Source organism: Sus scrofa, chromosome 2 (assembly GCF_054392235.1).
Source record: "Sus scrofa isolate SSC_HxYL_T2T_F1_AM1 chromosome 2, Sscrofa_HxYL_maternal_Yorkshire_Landrace_v2.0, whole genome shotgun sequence".
NCBI lineage: Eukaryota > Metazoa > Chordata > Mammalia > Artiodactyla > Suidae > Sus > Sus scrofa.
In genome coordinates, this window is record NC_139384.1 from 89,420,843 (window position 1) to 89,443,179 (window position 22,337).

A 22,337-nucleotide genomic window follows, 5' to 3' on the forward strand; every position below is an offset into this window, starting at 1 on the left:
ATCTTTCTGTCATTCCTCAAGATAAAGTCTGCTTAAGAGCAAGATCATTTTCATAATGCTGAGGTAGAATGCCAAGTTGGTACTTCTGAGAAAAAAAATGACTAGTTTAAGTCAGTAATTGAAATTTTTCAAAAACTCAATGACATGTTAGATCTCCAAGTAGTGTAGTAAGCAGTTCTAGAAATTGCCTTTGCATGTAACTATGCCTTTGCACATAACCTTGCATTTTGGTAATTGCCACTCACATTCCTCTAATGGACAGCGTTAGCTTGTACTAAGATTAGAACTTGAGCTGTGAATATTGGCCTGTGCTGATTGAAGCCATTTGTACACATTGTAAAAATGTTATGTACATTTTTACTTACTGTAACTGCTGAAGATTTTCTCTTGTCCTGGGTGAGGTTAATAGGATGTGTACTCTGAAAAGTTGGAGGACCATAGCCTTTTTTTAGGCATGTGGCAGTATTGCATGAAGATGTGCATGAAGGGTCCTACAGACTCTACAGACCCTACTTTGCTGCATGCTCTCTGAAGGCTGGGTGCACATTTTTAGTTGGTGATACTGAAGTGTACTTGGAACATATGTGCTTGTCTTCCGCAGGTTTAGAGATAACCTCGGAGGCACTGTTGAGCGTTGGTGTTCAGCTATGTTTTAAACCTAGTAATAACCCCTGAGATCTTTACTGAATTGTTCTATGTCTGGGGTATTAGGAGGGTTCCTTCCCTGGGTCCTTCAGTTTCTCATAAGGAACATCTTTGTTGAAAAACATGGCTTGTTGGAGGAGGAAAAGGGACTAGAACTAGAAACTTTCTTTGGAACCTTCTCTGGATCAGCATCTCCTGGGGGCTTCTTAGGAATGACCAGAACCTCCAGACATAGTCTCATTTTAACAAGACACCCACCCCTGCCAACCAACCCTGGCATTTAAGCTGGCGAAGTACCACCTTGGACCATCTGTCCCTCATTGCTTAGGTGGGGGGAGTTTGCTAAACCAGAAAATGACGGTTCCAAAGTTCAGGTACCTATTCTAGGTCTTAGAAAAACTGTCTTCCACATAGCTAACTATTGGCAGAAGGATCCTTTGTGAGTGCTCGTCGCCCAACATCTTTTAGTATGATTGGGCCATGGGTGTGTGTGTGGCGGGGTCAGGTTGGAAAAAGAAAATAGCACTTTGCTTGGCAGTGGCAGAGCTGTCAGAACAGTCTTGGAGTAAGGAGGTATTATCTTGCTTTTTTATGTGTGCAGATGAGAGCTAAGGCTCAGAAGTGAAGTGACTTGCCTAAGGCTTCCCAGCAAGCTGGAGTCCAAAGTGGGTGCATTGAAAACAAGGTACAGATATCTAATGCTAGACCAGTTAGGGTAGTGCAGTGGTATGTAAACTTTAAGAAAAGCTGGCCCCTGAATGGGGTGCCAAAAAACTGCTCAGATTAAATTAGAAGGAGGGAGGCCCCTTCTGCAGCCCATGTGCCTCCCTAAAAGGGCTTGAAAATCTGCAGCTTTGGTGCTGTACACACAGATCACTGGGATCTAACATGGAAGGTCCACTTCCATGTTTCCAGGCTGTGGGTAAGCCTGCTGGGACAGCCCCTAAAGGAAGAGAGCTAGGGCCTCAAAGACCAGGCTAGAGAACTTGTGGGAGGTACAGATGGGCAGTGAGCAAGGTGTGAGCTAGTTCACTGAGGGTGGAATAGGCTGAGGCCCCACAGATGGGTGGACTGACTTGTCTGACTACATTTTATAGTACTTAGTATAGTCTGCGATCTGGGCATTCAAGGCCATTACCTCGGGTGGGGTGGTGAGCATAGGCTCAGGTGGGCTCCAGCCCTCTGTTCCTAGGCTCTGAACAGTTTTCCATGGCCTATAACAGCACCTGTCCTGTTGGTGAAATTCAAAACGACCCTGACGTTTTGATACCTATAGGTATCTCTGTTATCACCTACATTAATTCCTTATTTTTGAGCTTTGGTGACAGGTACTTCCTCCATGCCTGTTGATGGCTCAACTGGGCAGAGCACAGTCTGTACCCCAGAACCCAGCAGGCTTAACTTCACCTCACACGCAGCTGCTCTCACCAGAGGCCTCTAGTCCTGAAATGTGGGTTGCTCTGGGCATCCTCCAGTGAAGTTGACACATGTTTCTTTTTCTGCACCAGAGTGAAAAATAAATGAATTTATTGCAGGGCTAATGATGGATATTCACAAGAGTGTGGAAATGGCAGATTTCTTGACTTTTGAGAGGACACACTGGGGGGGTGGGTTAGGGATGGGGGAGAGGAAGGAACTGATTATGATTACTTCACTAGTGGGACTGCTGCAAAAACAGGTTAATTGGAAAGTGAAAGGTGACAACAGCAAAATCATGAAGTTCTATTTGAACCAAAGCCAGAGATGGCGAGTGAGAAAAGTTTCAATCCAGAGGAACTGATTCCATACAATTTGGAAAGGGAGGTGTGCAGCTTCCAGTCCCGTGTGCTTTGTTCCCAAGTGTCGGCAGCCCAGGTGAGGAGCTCATCCTTTAATTCTCTTGGGAAACCAACCTCCCAAGCCCCTAGCCACCTGGAGACCCAAAGAGTTTGGCACTGTTGTGGGGCTGCCTACGCCGCTGAAAACGTTGCAACTGGTTCAGAAAGCAGGCCCTGCTGATGCCCCCACCTTAGGAGCCTGTGGAGGAGGAGCAACGTTGAAGGAGCAGGGTGTGGCAGCTGTCACACACACGCACTGGCTTGGGATAGGAGGGCAGGGCCAGCTCATTACTGGAACATGTGTTGCAGAAGATGTGGCCACAGTTTCGGCAGTGGTGCTAGAGGATGGAAGAGAGGCAGTCACAAAATGCTGAGCTCCCTGGGTCTGCAAAGCCCACTCTTTTATTTTTACCAACCTTTAAAAGTCCATTTAATGCTTTAAAATCCCTCCCCAGAGGAACTTAGCCATTTGGAAGGGGTTCTTGTAGACCTCTTGTTTCTATGTTTATGTTCCTGTGAATTAATCCATGGAATGTTGGCGGAGAGGTATACAGTGCTAAGAGTAAGGTTCTTTCTCCCTCTTGTGGTGGGGGGGGCATGGCTGTGGCATATGGAAGTTCCCAGGTCAGGGACTGGACCCATGCCACTGCAGTGACAACGCTGGATCCTTAAACCTGCTGCATCACTAGGGAACTCCCTACAGTTCTTTTTCTTTAAATTGTTTAACTGGACTTGACAGCTCCGTCCATGAGTTGGTAGTCTGTGCTACTTAAAGCCTGCCTGGTATATCCCCTGTAATTGCTTTCCATGGTGGTGACCCAAGGTTTATTTAGCTAAGCCCCTCCTGAGAGGGGAGTCTTGGGCACATGGCAGATGCCTGGACAAGTACCCTTGTGGTCCCTACTCCTCCAGGTTCTGCCTCCCATCCCCCCAATCAGGATAGACAGTGGACTTGAACTGGACCACCCAGGTGTGGGATAGCCAGGCCTTGTGGACAAGCGTGATCTCAAAGGCAGCCTCAGGAGGGTTGTTTTCTAGCTCTGAACCTACTCTAAGGCCCTGACAGGGATTTGGGAGTTTTGTTCCCTCTCTTCCACAGGGAGGCTGTTAATGGGGCGGATGAGGACAGGCATCCACATGGTAGTGGCAGGCATTTTTTTTAGCAAAGGCTGTTTGTTTTGTCCCACTGGCTGCATATGGAGGTTCCCAGGCTAGGGGTCGAATCAGAGCTGTTGCTGCCGGCCTATGCCACAGCCACAGCAACACCAGATCCAAGCTGCGTCTGTGACCTATACCACAGTTCACGGCAATGCCGGATCAACCCACTGAGTGAGGCCAGGGATTGGACCCGCAACCTCATAGTTCCTAGTTGGATTCGCCTCCGCTGTGCCACAACGGGAACTCCAGGCTATTTTTTGTGGGGTCTATATCCTGCCCCTGTCCTGCCCATACTGGTCAATCAAGGCCCTGTCAACTGGACCAAAGGCTGGGCCCAGGACCTTATGATCCCAGACCCTGAAGGCAGGCTACACAGGCAGAGGCCGATTCATAGGGGGACAGTGCCCTGCCCAGGATGCCATTGTGCTTTAGGTGCCACCTGGATGCATGTCCTGAGACCTGCTGCCTATAGGTTCCCCATAGACTGTTTTTACCTAATGTGGCCAGAGTTTGGTCCTCTTGCTTATGAAGAATTCTCATTTGATGCACACACCTAGAGAAGTTTGTATGTAAGCAGCCCCCACTCCAAAATCATTGCGAGGACTGTAGTGGAGACAAGGCCTGTGACAAACTGGCTGGGGGGTCATCTGTATGGACCAGCAGACCAGTGAGCATGATCACAATGTGGGGGCCTAGTCCCACAGGCCTCCTCCAGAACCAGAGGAATGGAAGCCCAGACAGGGTAAGCAGGTGGAGGACTACCCCACATACCTTTCTCCGGGAAATGGAGAACTCCTTTTCACACTGCTTACAGTGTGTTGCTTCATCATCTTTCAACCAGGTGTGGCCCTGAGGAGGCAAGAACACCACAGAATCTCAGTTTACGGCTTGGTTCCTAAAGAATTTTTAGTTACTCTTCAGCCCAGCATCTGCTGTCCCTAATTGCACCTGGTTTCCTTCTTAGGGACTGCCTCTTCTCCACTAGAGGGGGCACACAGGACTGCTTCCCTCTGGATCGCACATGCTGCAGACTGCCTGTCCTGGTCTCCGCAGGTTGCCCCCTGGGCCTCAAGCCAGATTCTCCTGCATTCTGTTAACCTGAGACTCACCCACCCCCTTTCAATAAATGCCTTTTGGCTGAGGTAACCAGAATCAATCTGGTGCTTGCAATCCCAGCCTTGGCTGAGACATTATCCAAAGTGCCTCCTGAACTGGTAGGAGAAAGAAATCTGTGACAGGGGTTCCTACCAAGAGACAGAAGGCAACGTGCTGGAGAGGCTGGAAGACCTCCACACACACTGAGCCCCAGGTCCTTGGAGCATTGTGGGAGGCAGATGTCTCCATTCTGCAGAGGAAGCAACTGAGGCTTTGAAAGATGCCTTTTGGAGGTTTACTTAGAGATAAGATTAGGATTTCTTCAGGAGTTCCTGTTGTGGCTCAGCAGAAATGAATCCGTCATGTATCCACAAGGACACGGGTTTGATCGCTGGCCTTGCTCAGTGGGTTAAGGATCTGGCGTTGCCTTGAGCTGTGATGCAGGTCCTGCATTGCTGTGGCTGTGGCATGGGCTGGCAGCTGCAGCTCTGATTCAACCCCTAGCCTAGGAACTTCCATATGCCGTACCTGCGGCCCTAAAAAGAAAAAAAAAAGGATTTATTCAGCCTCAGGGACTGAGGTGGTCAAGGGCTTGGGATACTTTTCTGGTTCCTTAGTATCTGTTAGCCATCACTTTCCTGATAACTCAGAAATCTAATGATTGGGAGTTGCACCACCGTGCCCAGGGCTTTCAACCTGCGTTCCATAGCAGCTCTAGAGTCCTATTTTATGATTTTTACCCTCCCTCTGGCACTGTGAGCTGACATTTTGTGCAAATACTTCTGTGCAGTGCAGGGGATATAAAGGCAAAATAGCTCACAGGATTAACGTCCAAGAAACTTTTGGTCTACAAGGGACAATAAAATAAATTGATGTAAACTGTAAGTCCAGGCTGCTGTTAGCTGCTGTAACAATTTGCTGCTTCTGACCTGTGGTGCCCTGGAAGTCAGATGCCTAGAGACATTAGGGTGTCTGCTCTAGCATACGCTGGAGAGCACCCTATGAAGAAGGCTGTTTGAGCACCTGCAGCAGAGTTGAGGCTGAAGGGTAGAAGCTCCTGCCCTCCCCAGGTCAGTGGACTGTCCTGGCCCCAGCAGGCCAGCCCAGCACTGCACTAAGCCGCCTGGACCACATGTTCCTGTTATCCCTAAGTGGTGTGCGCCATTCTCCCCTCCCCAAAATGATCCACAAACTTGGCTCAGGGCTTAAGTGGTCCCCAGAACCAGCACAGGGTATTTAGTGTGGCAGGGTGGCATCTGGCCCCTCACCTGGAGGGAAAGGTTTTGCTCTCATTATTATTATTACTATTATTATTTCGCTTTTTAGGGCCATACCTAGAGCATATGGAGATTCCCAGCTAGGGGTCCAATAGGAACTATAGCTGCCGGCCTATGCCACAGCCACAGCAACATGGGATCCAAGCTGCATTTGCCACCTACACCACAGCTCACAGCGATGCCGGATCCCCGACCCACTGAGCAAGGCCAGGGATCGAACCTGCATCCTCATGGATACTAGTTGGATTCACTTCCGCTGCACCACAATGGGAACTCCCTTGCTCTCATTATTTAAAACAGGAGGAAAAAAAAAAAAAAATCCCTGGATCTCTTTCTGCCACTTTTCATTTCCTTCATTAGGGCACCCATAATCTAGTAGGCCTTGAGTCAAACTAGGGCTGACAGCAGAAGAACCAGAACCAGGGGCCCTACGTTCCAGCTCAGGCCCTGCCACTTGTCAGTATCGCCATCTCAGCCAAGTGAAGTGGCTCTGAGCAGCATTTTCTTACCTTATATCAGTGGTAACAACCACTGGTCAACCACACATTCTCCCCTGACTCTTATGAGAAAACCTAAGAGCCAGCATGCTAGGATATTAGCTTGAGCTGACTAAACAGCTAGGAGTAGTGATTTTTAATAACATTAATAATCCAGTACCTTCAGTGCCTTATTTACTTCCTTGATGTCCTCCATTTTCAGCTTTGACCTTAAGAGAGAGAAAGGGAGAGAGATCATTCTAGGCTCACTACGGTGGCTTTCAAGCATGAATGAATAAACCATAGTAGCTTTCTGGCTCTGTGAGGGCAACAGGACTTGGAAGCAGGAGTGCAATACATGAGTGATAACATGATTTCTTTCCACCTTCCTATAATCCCGGAGTCATCTCACCACAGCGGCTCACGTCTGGCAAGGTCTCAGGCTGAGCCTGTGGACCAAACCTGGTAGGAACGGATTGTTAACCTGGCAAGAATTTAACACGACTTTCAGAGTTGTAATCATTTTAGCCTGGAGAATTATCTCGTAAAAGTCCGTATTTCTGGCTTTGCTGGCGTGGGCTCCCCTATAGCAGGAACCCGAATCTGCAGGGCTTTCACCACCCCTTTCCTGTGGCCTGCTCTGTCTAGCATAGCTTGGCTCAGGGGGCACAATTAACTGTTCTTGTTCCATTCTTGTCAGTGTAAGAAAAACTCCTTAGCTGTCCACAGAAAAGACAGGAGGACTGAACATGGTCTAAACTGGCATAATTAAACCAGATAAAGTGAAACACTATGTAAGAGCCCTTTTCTAAAAGCTGAGGTTAGCCTGCACTGTCCCTGGATTGGCCTAATCTAAGTGTCAGGGATGCAGGGCTCTGAGAAACTGAACTTTAGGGCCTGTGAAAGATAAGACCCTGTGGCCTTCAGGAATGATCCGAAGGTACTCCTTCCCACCCCTGAGCGGCTGGAGAAATGGGCCGGCACACTGAGAGGACCAGAGACTGCCTAGGATAGACGAGGTCAAGGTGGCAGCCTCAACATGGAAGAACTTCCCTGGGAAACACAATTTGAGAAGAATCCAGATGTTCCTGGGACAAACTGAGCAGCTGTGTCTGTAGCTGGTGGGGGTGTCTTGAGAACAGGCTTTTCCTTCTCTGTCATCTAGTGTGGGCTGGCGAGAAGAGAAGAGGGGAGAAGGCAATGGCTCTGCCCATGATGCTCGTCCCTGACAGCAAGACCTATACAACCCAGCTGTGAGGGACATTCTGAAGCTGGGGCAGGCAGCAGTGTGGGGGTGGGGGGTAGGGGGTGCAGCGGGTGCCAAGCACAGGGGTGCATCTTCAAGATGAGAGCCTGCCTGTGTTTCTGAGGTCTGTGGCCCTCCAGGAGTGTGTCCCTGACTGATCGCTGTCTGTCCAATGTGAAGAGAAAATGGTACTAGCCACCCAGCGAGGTGGAGGGCGCCGTGAGGACAAACCCAAGAAGCCAGCCCCGTGCTAGCCTCCACACCTGTTCTCATTCGTTTCAGGGATGGGTGCCTGGCCTCGCCTAACCTCTAGGAGTGCCTCAGCACAGGGCACATGAGGGGTGGCAGGAAACCCTCGCGGAGGAAGGGGATAGGTCAGCAGCCCTGAGCTGGTCTAGAAATATATGGTGAGTGGGAGAGGATGGTAAATGGGTGGCAACTTCTTGTCAAACTATTGAAAGACCTGTTCCCGCCAGTGTCATAACATCTTCCTTTCTTATTTTTCTAATATCTTTGTGGGCCAACCCAGAGCACTGCTTCAGATCGCCCAGCTTCCCAGAGAGAAAAGCCCTAAGGTTCCGCATGTGTGTGTGTGTGTGTGTGTGTACCACTTCGGCGTGTTTATGCTCATGTTAGTTCCCATCTTGACCACACAGGCTCTGCTGCTCACCGCACCCGCGTCAGGCATCAGTGCGGGCAGAGTCAACCTGGGTCTCCATGGGCGGGCTGGGGAAGGAGGAACTTCCATTCCTCTGACAGTCAGCCCTGCTGGGTGCTATCCTGCCCTGGCGGGGGCCAGACCCATCTGTGAGGTAAGGGACAGAGGTGGGAGGTAGAGACTGATTCCTGATGACTTTTTTTCTTTGCTTAAGCCAGTCTGAGTTGGATTTCTGTCACTGGCAATCAAGGGTCCTAACTCATGAGGAGAAAAAGTTACCCACTGGGCTTAAAAATGCAATAATCACATACCCGGGCAGGTTCCACAATCTGCAGGGTGACCCCTCAGACTGTCCAGGGCAACCTGGCAGGAGTGGGACACGAGGGAGGAGAGCTGTCAAGACAAAGGGGGCACCGAACCAGCAGGGTCTGCTCTCCTTCAGCATCGCCCATCAGAGACAGACAGACAGACGAGCAGACGTGAGTATCCAGTCCCAAGAGAGCTAAGCGGTTACCACACTTGCACCATGGCAGGCTGACATTCTCAAGTCACCGTGCTCCCTCTGGTCTGAGAGCAGGCTGAACACACAACCCTCGCATCAGCCACCTGGTTCCCTTGGGACCTAGATACTAGCTTAGTGGACATGAGGGTTTTGGTCATTAGAAAAGGCTATTCTATTTTGGGGGGCCGCACTCACAGCATATGGAAGTTCCCGGGTCAGGCATCAATCTCATGCTACAGCAGTGACCCGAGCCACTGCAAGGACAATGCTGGAGCCTTAACCCACTGTGACATACCTAAGAGAACTCCAGAAAAGGCTTTCCTTTTTTTGTTTTTTGTTTTTTTTTGCTTTGTAGGGCCACACCCACATCATATGGAAGTTCCCAAGCTTGGGGTGGAATCGGAGCTACAGCTGCCAGCCTACACCACAGCCACAACAACTTGGGATTCCAGACACGTCTATGACCACCACAGCTCATGGTAATGCCGGATCCTTAACCCACTGAGTGAGGCCAGGGATCAAACATGCATCCTCATGGTACTAGTCAGGCTACTACTGCTAAGCCACAAAGGGAACTTTCCAGAAAAGGTTATTCTTAATGAATTAATTAACCCGAAGCAGCGCTGTGTCCCCAAGGCCTGACTTCCTAAGAGGGTTGGGGGGAAGGTCCCCCTTGAATAGCTGGCAGGCCTCCCCACCTCTGACAACAGAAGATGGTATGGGGGCTTAAGTAATGCAGTGTGCAGGCTGGTGTGTGACTCTCCAGGGGAGGCCTGGCGGCTATTCAAGGGTGATTAGGAGGTTGATGAGAGAAGTGGGGTTCTTACTGGCTGAGGTGTAGACCCATTTCCTGGAGGGCTTGTTCCTGCTCGTCACAAACCTTCTGTAACTCTGCCTTCTCGTCCTGGAGCTCCCGCAGCTCCTAAAATGAACAAACCAGATACCTGACACAGAATTCAGAGCACCTTTATTTATTTACTTTTAAGGTTTAGTGATCAGAGAGAGAACCAGGTTGGAATGCTTCTCAAAAGCAAGAAACTTTTGTTGTATGATCCTCATTTCAAGACAGGATTATTTCATGGGTTCCCTCGCGCTTGCCTAGCTCTGCAGAATGGGCAACTGGCAGGTGGGTGCTCTAGGAACAGCTCTACTGCACGCACAGTGACTGGGGCAGGAAACATGCTCAACAGACCCTCATAGCACAAACAAGGCTTTGCCTATCTGAGTTTCTATTAAGAGACAGTTTTGCATCAGGGAAAACTAGTTTATGAAAAAGCTGTTTTGGAGTTCCCGTCGTAGTGCAGTGGTTAACGAATCCGACTAGGAACCATGAGATTGCGGGTTTGATCCCTGCCCTTGCTCAGTGGGTTAATGATCCGGCGTTACTGTGAGCTGTGGTGTGGGTTGCAGAAGCGGCTTGGATCCCACATTGCTGTGGCTCTGGCGTAGGCTGGCAGCTCAGCTCTGATTTGACCCCTAGCCTGGGAACCTCCATATACCGCGGGAGCGGCCCAAGAAATGGCAAAAAGACAAAAAAAAAAGCTGTTTTCCGGAAAGACCTGGTCAAAACTTCCTGAGAACAGACGAGCAAAAGGCTGATGAAAGCTGAGATCTGGGGGTCCTTCTTTTTGGGCCCCACACGCGGCATATGGAAATTCCTGGGCCAAGATCTGAATCTGAGCCTTAGCTGTGCCCTATGCCACAGATGCGGCAATACCAGATCCTTAACCTGCTGCACTGGGCCAGGAATGAACCTGCACAGCTACAGAGACAATGCTGGATCCTTAACCTGCTGCACCACTGCGGGAACTCCCTGACTTACCTTTTTTAATCCTTCTACTTGTTGTAGCTCGGCTTGGAGGAGAGAGGAAGTGTCTTTCTCATGTAGTAATTCTCGCTGAAGAGCTTGTCTTTGCTCTTTTTCTGATTTCAACTCTTTCTCTAGACTTGAGCTGTTTTCCCAACATGAACTTGAGTTAGTGTCAAGACAGATTTTCACAGACAACTCACAACCCAGGTCACCACACAAGAAATGGGGGATTTGCAGGAACCCGAACTGCCACCTTACATCCATGGAAGTAAGGCTACCCTCTGCCCCGAGGCAACCTACCCCTCCATAAGAAAGATGGGGAACAGGTCTTGGAAAGCAGGCACAGGCACACGCTTGACAGTCATGCGAATGGAGAGGAAGGAAGTGCTCTAACATTTGGGGCCACATCCACAGAGCCCTCCCCTGAGATGGAGAAAATTATTTATTCTGTAATATTCTGCTTTCTCCAACCCAGAGCCAGCTGACAAGAGAGGATCCTGGAGGGTTGGGGGCCAGGAGCAAGCTACCCAGGGGCAGGAGTGAGCCTCGGCTGAATGCTGATGCCCCCTCTCACCAGCTGAGTAGCCCTGGGTCTATACTGAACCCCCTTGAAGCTGGTTTTCTCATTGGTGGAACAGGGAACAGACATCTCTCCCCTCATCCTAATTTGAGCCTGGTAGGGGCCATCTGTGAAGTGGGACACTGTCTGTCCCCATCTGGAGATAGCCTTCCCATGCAGACGCCTCCAGCCTCCAGGGCTCCTACCACTGCTGGTGTAGCTGGGCGAGCTGCTGCTGCAGGGCGCTGGTCCGCCCGCCCAGCTCCTGCTGCAGCTTCTGGCTCCGCTCCTCGGCGCCCTGCCTTGCCCGCTCTGCGTGGTGTAACCTGGACCAGATGAACCAAGTCTTTGTAAGGAAAGGGTCAATCTTTGCAATTCACCATACAGTTTTTGCATATTTTTGCTGCCTTGTTTTTTTTTCTTTTTGAAAATTAGTATACAGTAGAACCGACTCCTCTGTGTATACAGCTCTATGAGTTTTAGCACAGGTATAAATTCATGTAACTATCACTGAAACCCGCTCTAATAGGTGATAGTGAACTCCTTAGCGCAGCCCCTCATAGCCACACCCTCTTTCCATATCTCTCAATACTGTCATGTACATCGAATTGTACTTCATATAATCTTTTGAGGCTGGCTTCTTTTTTTCAGTGTATCTTTGGGATCAATCCAAGTTTTTGTGTGTATCAGCAATCATTCCTTTTTATGGCTGAGTATACTTCATTGTATAGATGTACCAATTTATCCATTCATTGGATGATAAATGTGAGTTGCTTCCAATTTTTGGCAATTATGAATAGAACTGCTATACGTACTTGTGTACAGGTTTTTGTGTGAACATGAGTTTTCATTTCTTTTGAGCAAACAACCAGGAGAGCTGTGGCAATGCCAGATCCTTTAACCCAATGCTCCAGGTCAGGGACTGAATCTGAGTCTCTTCAGTGACCTGAGCCACTGCAGCTGGATTCTTAACCCACTGTGCCATAGTGGGAATTTCTGTTTGGCTTTTTAAGAAACTGTTTCCCAAGGTAGCTGTACCATTTTGCATTCCCACTGGTAATGCACAAGTGTTCCAGTGTTTTGTGACCTCACCAGCTCCTGGAATTGTCATTAAAAAAAAAAAAAAAAAAAAAAAAAAAAGGAGTTCCTGCTGTGGCGAAGCAGGTTAAGTATCTAGTGTTCTCTCTGTGGTGGTGCCAGTTTGATCCCTGGCCAGGGAACTTCCATCTGCTGCAGGTGCAGCCAAAAAAGGAAAAAAAAAATTGGCTGTTGTTGGAAGTTCCCTTGTGGCTTAGTGGGTTGGAAATCTGGCACTGCTGCAGTTGTGGCACAGGTCGAAACTGCGGCGTGGGTTTGATCCCTGGTCAAGGAACTTCTGCATGTCACAGATGTGGGCCAAAAAAAAAAAAAACAAAACAAAAAAAAACAAAACAAAAAAACACAACTAGCTGTTCTAATAGGTCTCTAATGGCATCTCAGTGTGATTTTTTTTTTTCTTTCTTTTTAGGGCCGCATATGAGACATATCAAAGTCCCAGGCTAGGGGTTGAATCGGAGCTGCAACTGACAGCCTATACCACAGCCACAGCAACGCTGGCTCCTTAACCCAGTGAGTGAGGTCAGGGATCAAACCCGCAACCTCATGGTTCCTAGTCGGATTCATTTCCGCTGCACCACGATGGGAACTATTTTTTTGATGTGATTTTAAATGGTATTTTTTTTACTTTCTTTCTGATATTTGTTAGTATAATGAAATGCAACAGATTTCTGTATGTTAATCTTGCATCCTGCTATCCTGAACATCTTTTTGTGTGCTTATTTACTATCCTTATGTCCTGTATGGTTAGAGTCTGTTCAAAGCTTTTGTCCATTTTTAGACTGGATTGTTTGTTGAGTTCTGAGATTTCTTTATATATTCTGGATATAAGAGTCCTTTGTCAGATATGTGATTTGGAAACACTCTCCCAATCTGTAAGGTGCTTTTTATTCTCTTAACTGTGTCTTTCACAGAAGTTTTAAACTTTGATAAAGTCCAACTTACCAGATTTTTCTCTATGGCTTGTACTTTTATGTCATGTATAAGAGCTCTTTGCCTAACCTCAGGCCCAAAAGATTTTCTCCTGTCTTTTCTTCTTTAAGTTTTATATTTAGATTTATGATCCATTTTGATTTAGTTTTTACATAAAGGTGTGAGATATAATTTGCGATTCATTTTTTTTTTGCTTACGGATATTCAATTGTTCTGATATAATTTATTGAAAAGGCTATCCTTTCTGTTGAAATGCTTTTGCATCTTTGTAAAAAAAGAAAAAAAATCAGTTATCTGTGGAAGCAACCTAATTGACCATCAACAGAGGAACAGATAAAGATGTGGTACATATATACAATGGAATATTACTCAGCCATAAAGAAGAGTGAAATAATGCCATTTTGCAGCAATGTGAATGGACCTAGAAATTATCATATTGAGTGAAGTAAGTCAGAGAAAGACAAATATAATATCACTTATATGTGGCATCTCAAAAAATGATACAAATGAACTTATTTATATGACAGAAATAGACTCACAAACTTTGAAAACAGTTTTGTTACCAAGGGGAAGTATAAGGGGAAAGGGAAGAGGGATAAATTAGGAGTTTGGGATTAACACATTCATACTACTATATATAAAGTAGATAATCAACAAGGACCTGCTGTATAGCACAGGGAACTCTACTCAGTATTCTGTAATAACCTATATGGGAAAAGATTCTGAAAAAGAATGGATATATGCATGTGTAACTGAATCACTTTGCTGTACACCTGACTAAGACAATGCTGTAAATCAACTATACTTCAATAAAAAATAAAAATTAAAAAGGAGTTCCCATTGTGGCTCAGAGGTTAGGAACCTGACATAGTGTCCATGAGGACACAGGTTTGATCCCTGGCCCCACTCAGTGGGTTAAGGATCCGGCACTGCTGCAAGCTTTGGTGTAGGTTGCATATGTGGCTTGGATCTTGCATTGCTGTGGCTGTGACATAGGCCTCAGCTGCAGTTGCAGCTCCAATTCAGCCCCTAGCCTGAGAACTTCCATATGCTGCATGTGAGGTCATAAAAAGGAAAAAAAATCAGTCATGCATATTTGTGTGACTCTATTTTTTGCCCCTATTCTGAGGCCCTACTGACCTGATATTTAAAAGTGAGCTCACTAGGTGGTTCTGACTCCAAGAAGACAATGTAATACAGTAGCCCAAAGGCTGATTAAGTAGATACATGCTTAAGCAAGGCTAGGGAATCCAGTCCTTTTGCTGGGCAAGACTACAGACTTGAAGGACAGTCATCCCAATTCATCTGTACTTTTGAGAGATACTCTGATTAAGTCCCCAGGACCAGATAATCCCAACACTTTCTAGGGCCTATTTACCAGGGGAAGTGATTACCTTTCTTCCATCTGTTTCATGCTGGACATAACTTGATTATTTTTTTCTTCAAAAGATGTGATGGCTTCATTCTTCTGTTGTAAACTGCTCTCTGCATTCTATAAACACAAGGAAAGGGCGTCATTCTCTGCTTCTCCCTCAACCCTGTACCTGCGCTGGATTACAAGGGGGGTTCAACTGTTCACCTTGTATTTTTACAACACTTTCAAGAGGGGTTCGTTCATTGCTGCTCTTCCCCAAAGCCCTGAAAGACAATCTGGGCCAAGGCTCCCAGCATCAGCAACATCAAGAAAGGCAAAGAGGAAGTCCCTATTGTGGCTCAGCAGTAATGAATATGACTAGCATCCATGAGGTTTCGGGTTTGATCCCTGACCTGGCTCAGTGGGTTAAGGATCCAGCATTGCCGTGAGCTGTGGGGTAGGTCGCAGATGTGGCTCGGATCCAGTGTTGCTGTGGCTATGGCTGTGGCCAGCAGCTAGAGCTCTGATGTGACCTCTGGCCTGGGATCCTCCATATGCCACGACTGTGGCCCTAAAGAAAAAAAAACAAAGACAAAAAAAAGACAAAGAGGAAGGAAATGAAGCCCTTTGTTTGAATAGTCCTCGGCCCTTTTTGAAAAGGACCGTTGGCTCTGACTCAATGTTACTGAGCTCTCCTCTTGTGCCAGGCACATGCATGAGGTCACCCAACCCTTGCAGGGTTCTCCTGGTGGGTGTTGTTAGCCCCTACTTCTTTGAGACTCAGAAAGAGAAGGCACTTGGGTGAAGGCTAGAGCTCAATACGGTGTAGCTGGGGTCATACCCATGACCGTGTGACTTTCTGAGTGCAGGCTTTTAACCATGGCAGGTCCTGAGTAATGAGGAGGCAGCAAAAAAGCAACATGCTTCTGTGCATCTATAAAAGACACTTTAAAAATACAAGGATACATGGAGTTCCCGTTGTGGCACAGTGGTTAACGAATCTGACTAGGAACCATGAGGTTGTGGGTTTGATCTCTGACCTCGCTCAGTGGGTTAAGGATCCGGCGTTGCCATGAGCTGTGGTGTAGGTTGCAGTTGGGGCTTGGATCTGGTGTGGCTGTGGCTGTGGCTGGCAGCTGTAGCTCCGATTAGACCCCTAGCCTGGGACCCTCCACATGCCATGGGTGTGGCCCTAAAAAGACAAAAGAGAAAAGACAAAAGACAAAAAAAAAAAAAAAGAATAATATACAGACTGTATTCTCTGTCTTTAACATAATAAAATGAGATATAAACAACAAAAGAAGGAGTTCCCGTCGTGGCGCAGTGGTTAACGAATCCGACTAGGAACCATGAGGTTGCGGGTTCGGTCCCTGCCCTTGCTCAGTGGGTTAACGATCCGGCGTTGCCGTGAGCTGTGGTGTAGGTTGCAGACGCGGCTTGGATCCCGCGTTGCTGTGGCTCTGGCGTAGGCCGGTGGCTACAGCTCCAATTCAACCCCTAGCCTGGGAACCTCCATATGCCGAGGGAGCGGCCCAAGAAATAGCAACAACAACAACAACAAAAGACAAAAGACAAAAAACAAAAACAAAAACAAAAAAAACAACAACAAAAGAAGAGCTAAAAACCACTTTATATCTGGAAATGGAATAACATAGTACTAAAAACTATTGAGCTAAAACAAAACAGTACTTCCCAGTGGCTCAGCAGGTTAAGATCCCGACTAGTATCCATGAGGATAAGGATTCGATCCCTGGCCTCACTCAGTGGGTTAAGGATTCAGTGTTGCTGTGAGCTGCAGTGTAAGTTGTAGATGTGGTTTGGATCTGGTGATGCTGTGGCTGTGGTGTAGACTGGCAGCCATAGCTCTGATTTGACCCCGAGTCTGGGAACTTCCATATGCTGGTTTAGCCCTATAAAGCAAAGAAAAAAAGGGGGTGGTGTTTAGATGGAATACTTTTGTCAAAGAGGGACATAGCTAAAGCAGTACTTGTGGATAATTATTTAAACTTTATTTTGTCTGAGCCATGATGGGAACACCCAATTTTTAACTTTAAATGTTTTATGAAATTTAAAAAAGATAAAACAGATGAGCTAAGCATGCATTTCAGAAGCTGAAAACTCTAACTCACGAAGATACATGTACCCCAGTGTTCACAGCAGCACTATTTACAACAGCCAAGACATGGAAACAACCTAATGTCCACTGACAGATGAATGGATAAAGGAGATGTGGTATATATACACAATGGAATACTACTCAGCCATAAAAAAGAATGAAATAATGCCATTTACAGCAACATGGATGGACCTAGAGATTATCATACTAAGGGAAGCCAGGCAGAGAATGACAAATACCATATGATATCACTTATATGAAAAATCTAAAAAAATGATACAAATAAATTTATTTGTTATTTTTTTTTGGCTGAGCCCATGGCATGTAAAAGTTCCTGGGCAATGAGCTGAGCTGTTGCAGTGACAATGCCAGTACCTGCTGTACTACGCAAGAACTCCACAAGTGATTTTATTTACAAAACAGAAATAGACTCACAGACATAAACAAATTTATGGTTACCAAAGGGGAAAAGGGGAGGGCTTAAAATAAACAGCAAGGATTTCCTGATAACATAACACAGGGAACTGTAGTCAACATATTGTAATAACCTGTAATGAAAAATAATCTGAAAGAATATATATAGAGATATGTATACGTATGTATGTAGATATATGTATGTATAACTGAATCATTTTTCTGTGTACCTGAGACACTATAAATCAACTTTAATTCAATTAAAAGAAAAAGAAATAAAAGAGGAGTTCCACTGTGGTGCAACAGGATCAGTATCGTTTCTGGAACACTGGGATGCAGATTTGATCCCCAGTCCAGCACAGTGGGTTAGGGATCTGGTGTTGCTGCAGCTGCAGTGTAGGCGGCAACTGTGGCTCGGGTCTGATCCATGGCCCGGGAATTCCATGTGCCACAGGGTGGCCACAAAATAAAAAAATAAAAATAAGAAATAAAAAAGAATAAAAGTTTACAAATAGATAAGTCAATTGAAAAAAGAAGAGGAAGAGTTCCCTGGTGGTGCAGGGGATTAAGGATCTGGCATTGTCACCACAGCAGTTCAGGTTGCTGCATGGCACAGGCTCCATACCTGGCCTGGGAACTTTTCCATGAAGTGGGTACAACCAAGAAAAGAAAAAAAAAAAAAAAAAAAAAAAAAAAAGGCAGAAAAATGGGGCAAAAGTGGGGGGGCTTGACCTATATTATGGGTTGAGTTGTGTTCCTTTCAAATCCATGTGTTGAAATCCTAACCCCAGTATCACACAATGTGACCATATTTGGAAAAAGGGTTACTAGCTGCAAATGTAATTGGTTAAAATGAGGACATAGTGGAGTAGGGTGGGCTCCTAATCCAATATGACTGGTGTCTTCCTAAAAAGAGGAAATGTGGACACTGGCACACACACAGGGGGAACACTGTGTGAAGATGAAGGCAGAGAATGGGGGTGATGATTCTCCAAGTGAAGGAACCCCAAAGACTGCCAGCAACCACCAGAAGCTGGGAGAGAGGGAGAGCACCAGGCTCCTGTTCACAGTCTTCACCTCACTCTTAAACTCCTGGCCCCGAGAACTGTGAGACGGCACATTTTTGTAAAGCCTTCACTTTCTGGTACTTTCTTACAGTAGCCCTAGCAAACTAACAGAACCAACCAGACATTAAACCACAGCACACTATGGCGATCAAAACAGAGAAATAAACTATCAAGCAGAAGAGAGACCTCAGAGGTAGTTCCATGTACACAGGAACTTGGAATAGGATAAAGGTGGCACCACATAGCAACAAGAAAAGAATGACCAGCTTTTTTTTTTTTCCCCTTTTAGGGCCACACCCGTTGCATATGGAAGTTCCCAGACTAGGGGTCCAATCAGAGCTGCAGCTGCCAGCCTATGCCACAACCACAGCAATGCCAGATCTGAGCTGCATCTGTGACCTACACCACAGCTCATGGCGACGCCAGATCCTTAACCCATTGAGCGAGGCCAGGGATAGAACCCACATCCTCATGGATGCTAGTTGGGTTCATTTCCGCTGAGCCACAATGGGAAATTCCAAACTCCCATTTGAGTAAGCCACTCTATTTTAGGGTCTGCTAAGCTATTACAGTAGATTAGTTCCTCCTAAAATGCATTAACAGTATGTCTCCATGCTGACCAAAACCAGAAGTAAACATGAAAAAAATCAAATTAGGTAATTTGTTGGAAGGGTAAAACCATTTTATTCCGTTTCTCTTTTTGCTTCAATTTTCATTGTTGCTATTACAATACTGATTATGTAATAGTTTAAAAAAAGACAGGACAAAATAACTGTGCCTTGGAGGTCCCATCGTGTCTCAGCAGTAACGAATCCGACTAGTATCCATGAGGACGTGGGTTTGATCCCTGACCTCGCTCAGTGGGTTAAGGATCTGGGGTTGCCATGAGCTGTGGTATAGGTTGCAGATGTGGCTTGGATCCTGAGTTGCTGTGGCTGTGGTGTAGGCCAGTGGCTACAGCTCCGATTTGAGCTGGGAACTATCCTGGGAACTTCCATATGCTGAGGGTGCGGCCCTAAAAAGACCAAAAAAAAAAAAAAAAAAAAAAATTCTATGAAAGAAATAACCACACCTGTGGTGGCATGCAGGAATTCCTGGGCCAGGGATCAAACCTGTGCCACAGCAGTGACAATGCTCAGTACTCACACGCTGAGCCACCAGGGAACTCCGAAAAGAGAAATGTTTTGAGGACACAGAATGGTATCCTTCTGGGAAGTTTCTGGGGCAAGAAAGCACTGCAATGTTTAGATGCTGTCTTTTAATGGGTGAACCTGCAGCATATGGAAGTTCCTGGGCTAGGGACTGTACCTGTGCCTCCACAGCGACCTGAGCCGCTGCGGTTGGATTCTTGACCCACCACACCACAGGGGGGAACTGCTAGATGTTCTTTCTGGGCTAGCTCCTCCTACCACTCTGAAATGAGCAGGGAGGGGGGCAGCCAGCTGTGCAGCCTGGAGACTTGCAAGATTAATTTGACGGCAAAGCTTGCACAGGCAATACTAACTTCTATCCTAATCCACCTGTCCACTTCTTGGGGTGAATAATTAGTCTCTGAAGCAGAGGGAAACAGACAGCAGGGGGACAGTGAAAGCACGAGAGGCAAAGGTCAGGTCTGGATTAAAAAGACACAGTTCAGTTTTCAGCTCTATTTATCAGCTGTGCCACCAGGGGCATGTGACTTTGCCATTCGATTCTGCCTTGTCACTGACATTTCCCCCCATTTTATAAACTTTTCCCAGGGGAGACTCAAAAGAAATGTGATAGCATGTGAGATGGCCTAGGACCAGGTCTGCACAAGCCAGGACCTCACAGAGATGTCTCTTCTCTCCTTCTGCAGGAAAGATGACATAAGACTGGAAAGGCAGCACGTGACAAGCTCTACCACTGTAGACAAGCAGCAGGAAACCAGGTTACACTATGAAGCCAATTCTTACCTGAACTTTGTGAAACATCTGTAAATTAATCGCTTTGACGTCTTCCAGCTGCTGGCGCAGGGCAACTAGTGTGTCCTGCTTCTCGTGGGTGTCCTTTTCTAGTAGCTTCATTGCAATTTCCATTTCAGTTTTCATTCCAATTTGTAACTCCAGTTCTTTTTCTAGTTCCTGAAAAGGATATTAATAAGGAAAATATTCAAGTAGATCACAGAAATGAACTTAACTGAGGTTGTATCTTGGACAAGGCCAAAACACAAAGAGATCAGAATAGGTTAGAGAGATGTAGCCAAGTCTGTCTGAAGCATAACTAGATTAAGTTTTCCCCCTTTTCTCATTTTATAATGAACACTTGCTCCGCATCAAGTCAATAGAAAGCATAGGTGGCCATGTGATCCTAGAATTCTAACAACCACACCATGTTCTTCAGACCCTGAGATCAGGCTGCACAGTCTGAAAGAGAGTCTGCCTTGGAGTCTGCTGTGGCTCAGCGGGTTAGGAACCTGACACAGTGTCCGTGAGGATACGGGTTCAATCCCTGGCCTTGCTCAGTGGGTTAAGGATCCAGCCTTGCTGCAAGCTGTGGGATAGGTTGCAGATGTGGCTTGGATCCCGTGTTGCTGTGGCTGTGGTGTAGGCCTGAAGCTGTGGCTCTGATTCGACCCCCAGCCTGAACTTCCATATGCCAAGGCATGGCCGTTAAAAAAAAAAGAAAAAGAAAAGAAAGTCTGCCTTATATCTGAGTGCTAGAAGTGACAGGCTGTGGCAGGACTTTCTGGAGTGGTTTGCTAGTTTGTAGCAACCATTTTGAAATGGTTCTGTCCCAGAAAATTCATTGCCCATGTTCCCGACAGCCCTGCAAAAGAAATGAAGCTGGCCCAAGAACCATGTTTGATAAAAAACACCGGTCACTGACACGTAGACTGGGTGGAAATAAACAGACTGCAGGCTGTGACTGAGGGAAGTTTATTGTCAAGGAAACATGAGTCTGGTCTCACAGAGATCCCTTGAAAAGGATTATACAATTAGAAAAAAATGCAGAAGTGAGGGGTAAACATAGGCTTTTTTTTTTCTTAAGAGATAATTTCTGACTCCCCATGAGTATTTTTTTTCCCATGTTAAAAACTTTGCATAAAAATCTCATTTGTTTTTGAGAGCAAGTTTAAGTATGTGTGTGCTAAGCGCTGACACGAATAGCTCAGAGGGCTACTAGCTGAGACTCGCAGGATCCCACACTCACCAAGCGCGCCTTCTTCTCCTCCTTTAGCTGCTTCCACACATCACTGTACATTTCGTCCAGACCTTGCCGTGTCTGCTTGTAAGTCTCCAGCTCAACTTTTGTATCCTGTTTTGTTATCTGTCATCAAACAAGAGCACTAGAAGAATGGTTTGTTTATGGAAGCAAGCTAACTACAGAGTATTTTAAAATGTACCATAATTTTTTGTAAAAGTAGCATCATTTCTATTTTCTAAAGCATAATTGAGAGAGGTTAAAATTTTAAATATATTTTGAAATATCTGTGAACTTGAAGGATGAGAGCAAGCCAATGGATTTTTGAAAAGGTAGGTTTAGAAAACAATTTCTATTTAATTTTCTTTAAAATAGAGGGAGTCATTCTTAGTGGGAAAGGCCCCTCTCATTTCACCATTCAGTATTTGTCTAGCCTGAGTTAGGTTTTTTTTTTGGGGGGGAGGCGCACCCCTGCGTTGTCGTGCGATGTTGGGTGGGTCGAAGACATGGCTCAGATCTGGTGTAGCTGTGGCTGTGGTGTGGGCTGGCAGCTGTAGCTCCAGTTTGACCCCTAGCCTGGGAACCTCCATGTGCTGTGGGTGTGGCCCTAAAAAGCAAAAAAAAAAAAAAAAAAAAAAAATGTGGAAGTTTCTGGGCCAGGGATCGAACCCACACAACAGCAGCGATCCAAGCTGCTGCAGTGACAACACTGACTCCTTAATCTGCTGCGACACAAGAGAACTCCTTGTCTAGCAAGTTTTTAGTACTGGGTGAATTCTGAGATGAATCAGATATGGTCTTTACCCTCAAGCTGCCAGGTGAAACAGCTGCAAGCCAGAGATTTACAAAACAGGAAACGGATTCTATAATGGAAGGAAGTGCAAAAGGCTATGGGAACAGAGGAGAAGGTCCCAGGCTGACTGATGAGCAAGAGGGACAGCACCGCAGGGGAC

The 22,337-nt window shown here is 46.4% G+C and overlaps 1 protein-coding gene across 8 annotated transcripts in view; it reads right to left on the reverse strand.

Annotated features, from left to right (window-relative positions):
• Window positions 1-2,135: 2,135 nt before the first annotated feature.
• RUFY1 (RUN and FYVE domain containing 1) overlaps window positions 2,136-22,337 on the reverse strand; it is a 47,211-nt gene continuing 27,009 nt past the window's right edge. For all 8 annotated transcript variants that reach the window (XM_085013622.1, XM_085013620.1, XM_003123642.5 and 5 more), the window contains 9 exons: window positions 21,394-21,510; window positions 20,157-20,324; window positions 14,666-14,763; window positions 11,450-11,569; window positions 10,697-10,826; window positions 9,702-9,796; window positions 6,650-6,698; window positions 4,392-4,469; window positions 2,136-2,800 (listed from right to left, as the gene is read on the reverse strand). In XM_085013622.1, coding sequence (XP_084869748.1) covers window positions 2,654-2,800; window positions 4,392-4,469; window positions 6,650-6,698; window positions 9,702-9,796; window positions 10,697-10,826; window positions 11,450-11,569; window positions 14,666-14,763; window positions 20,157-20,324; window positions 21,394-21,510 — 1,002 coding nt within the window. In that variant the 3' untranslated portion in view covers window positions 2,136-2,653. The remainder of the gene's footprint in view (window positions 2,801-4,391; window positions 4,470-6,649; window positions 6,699-9,701; window positions 9,797-10,696; window positions 10,827-11,449; window positions 11,570-14,665; window positions 14,764-20,156; window positions 20,325-21,393; window positions 21,511-22,337) is intronic.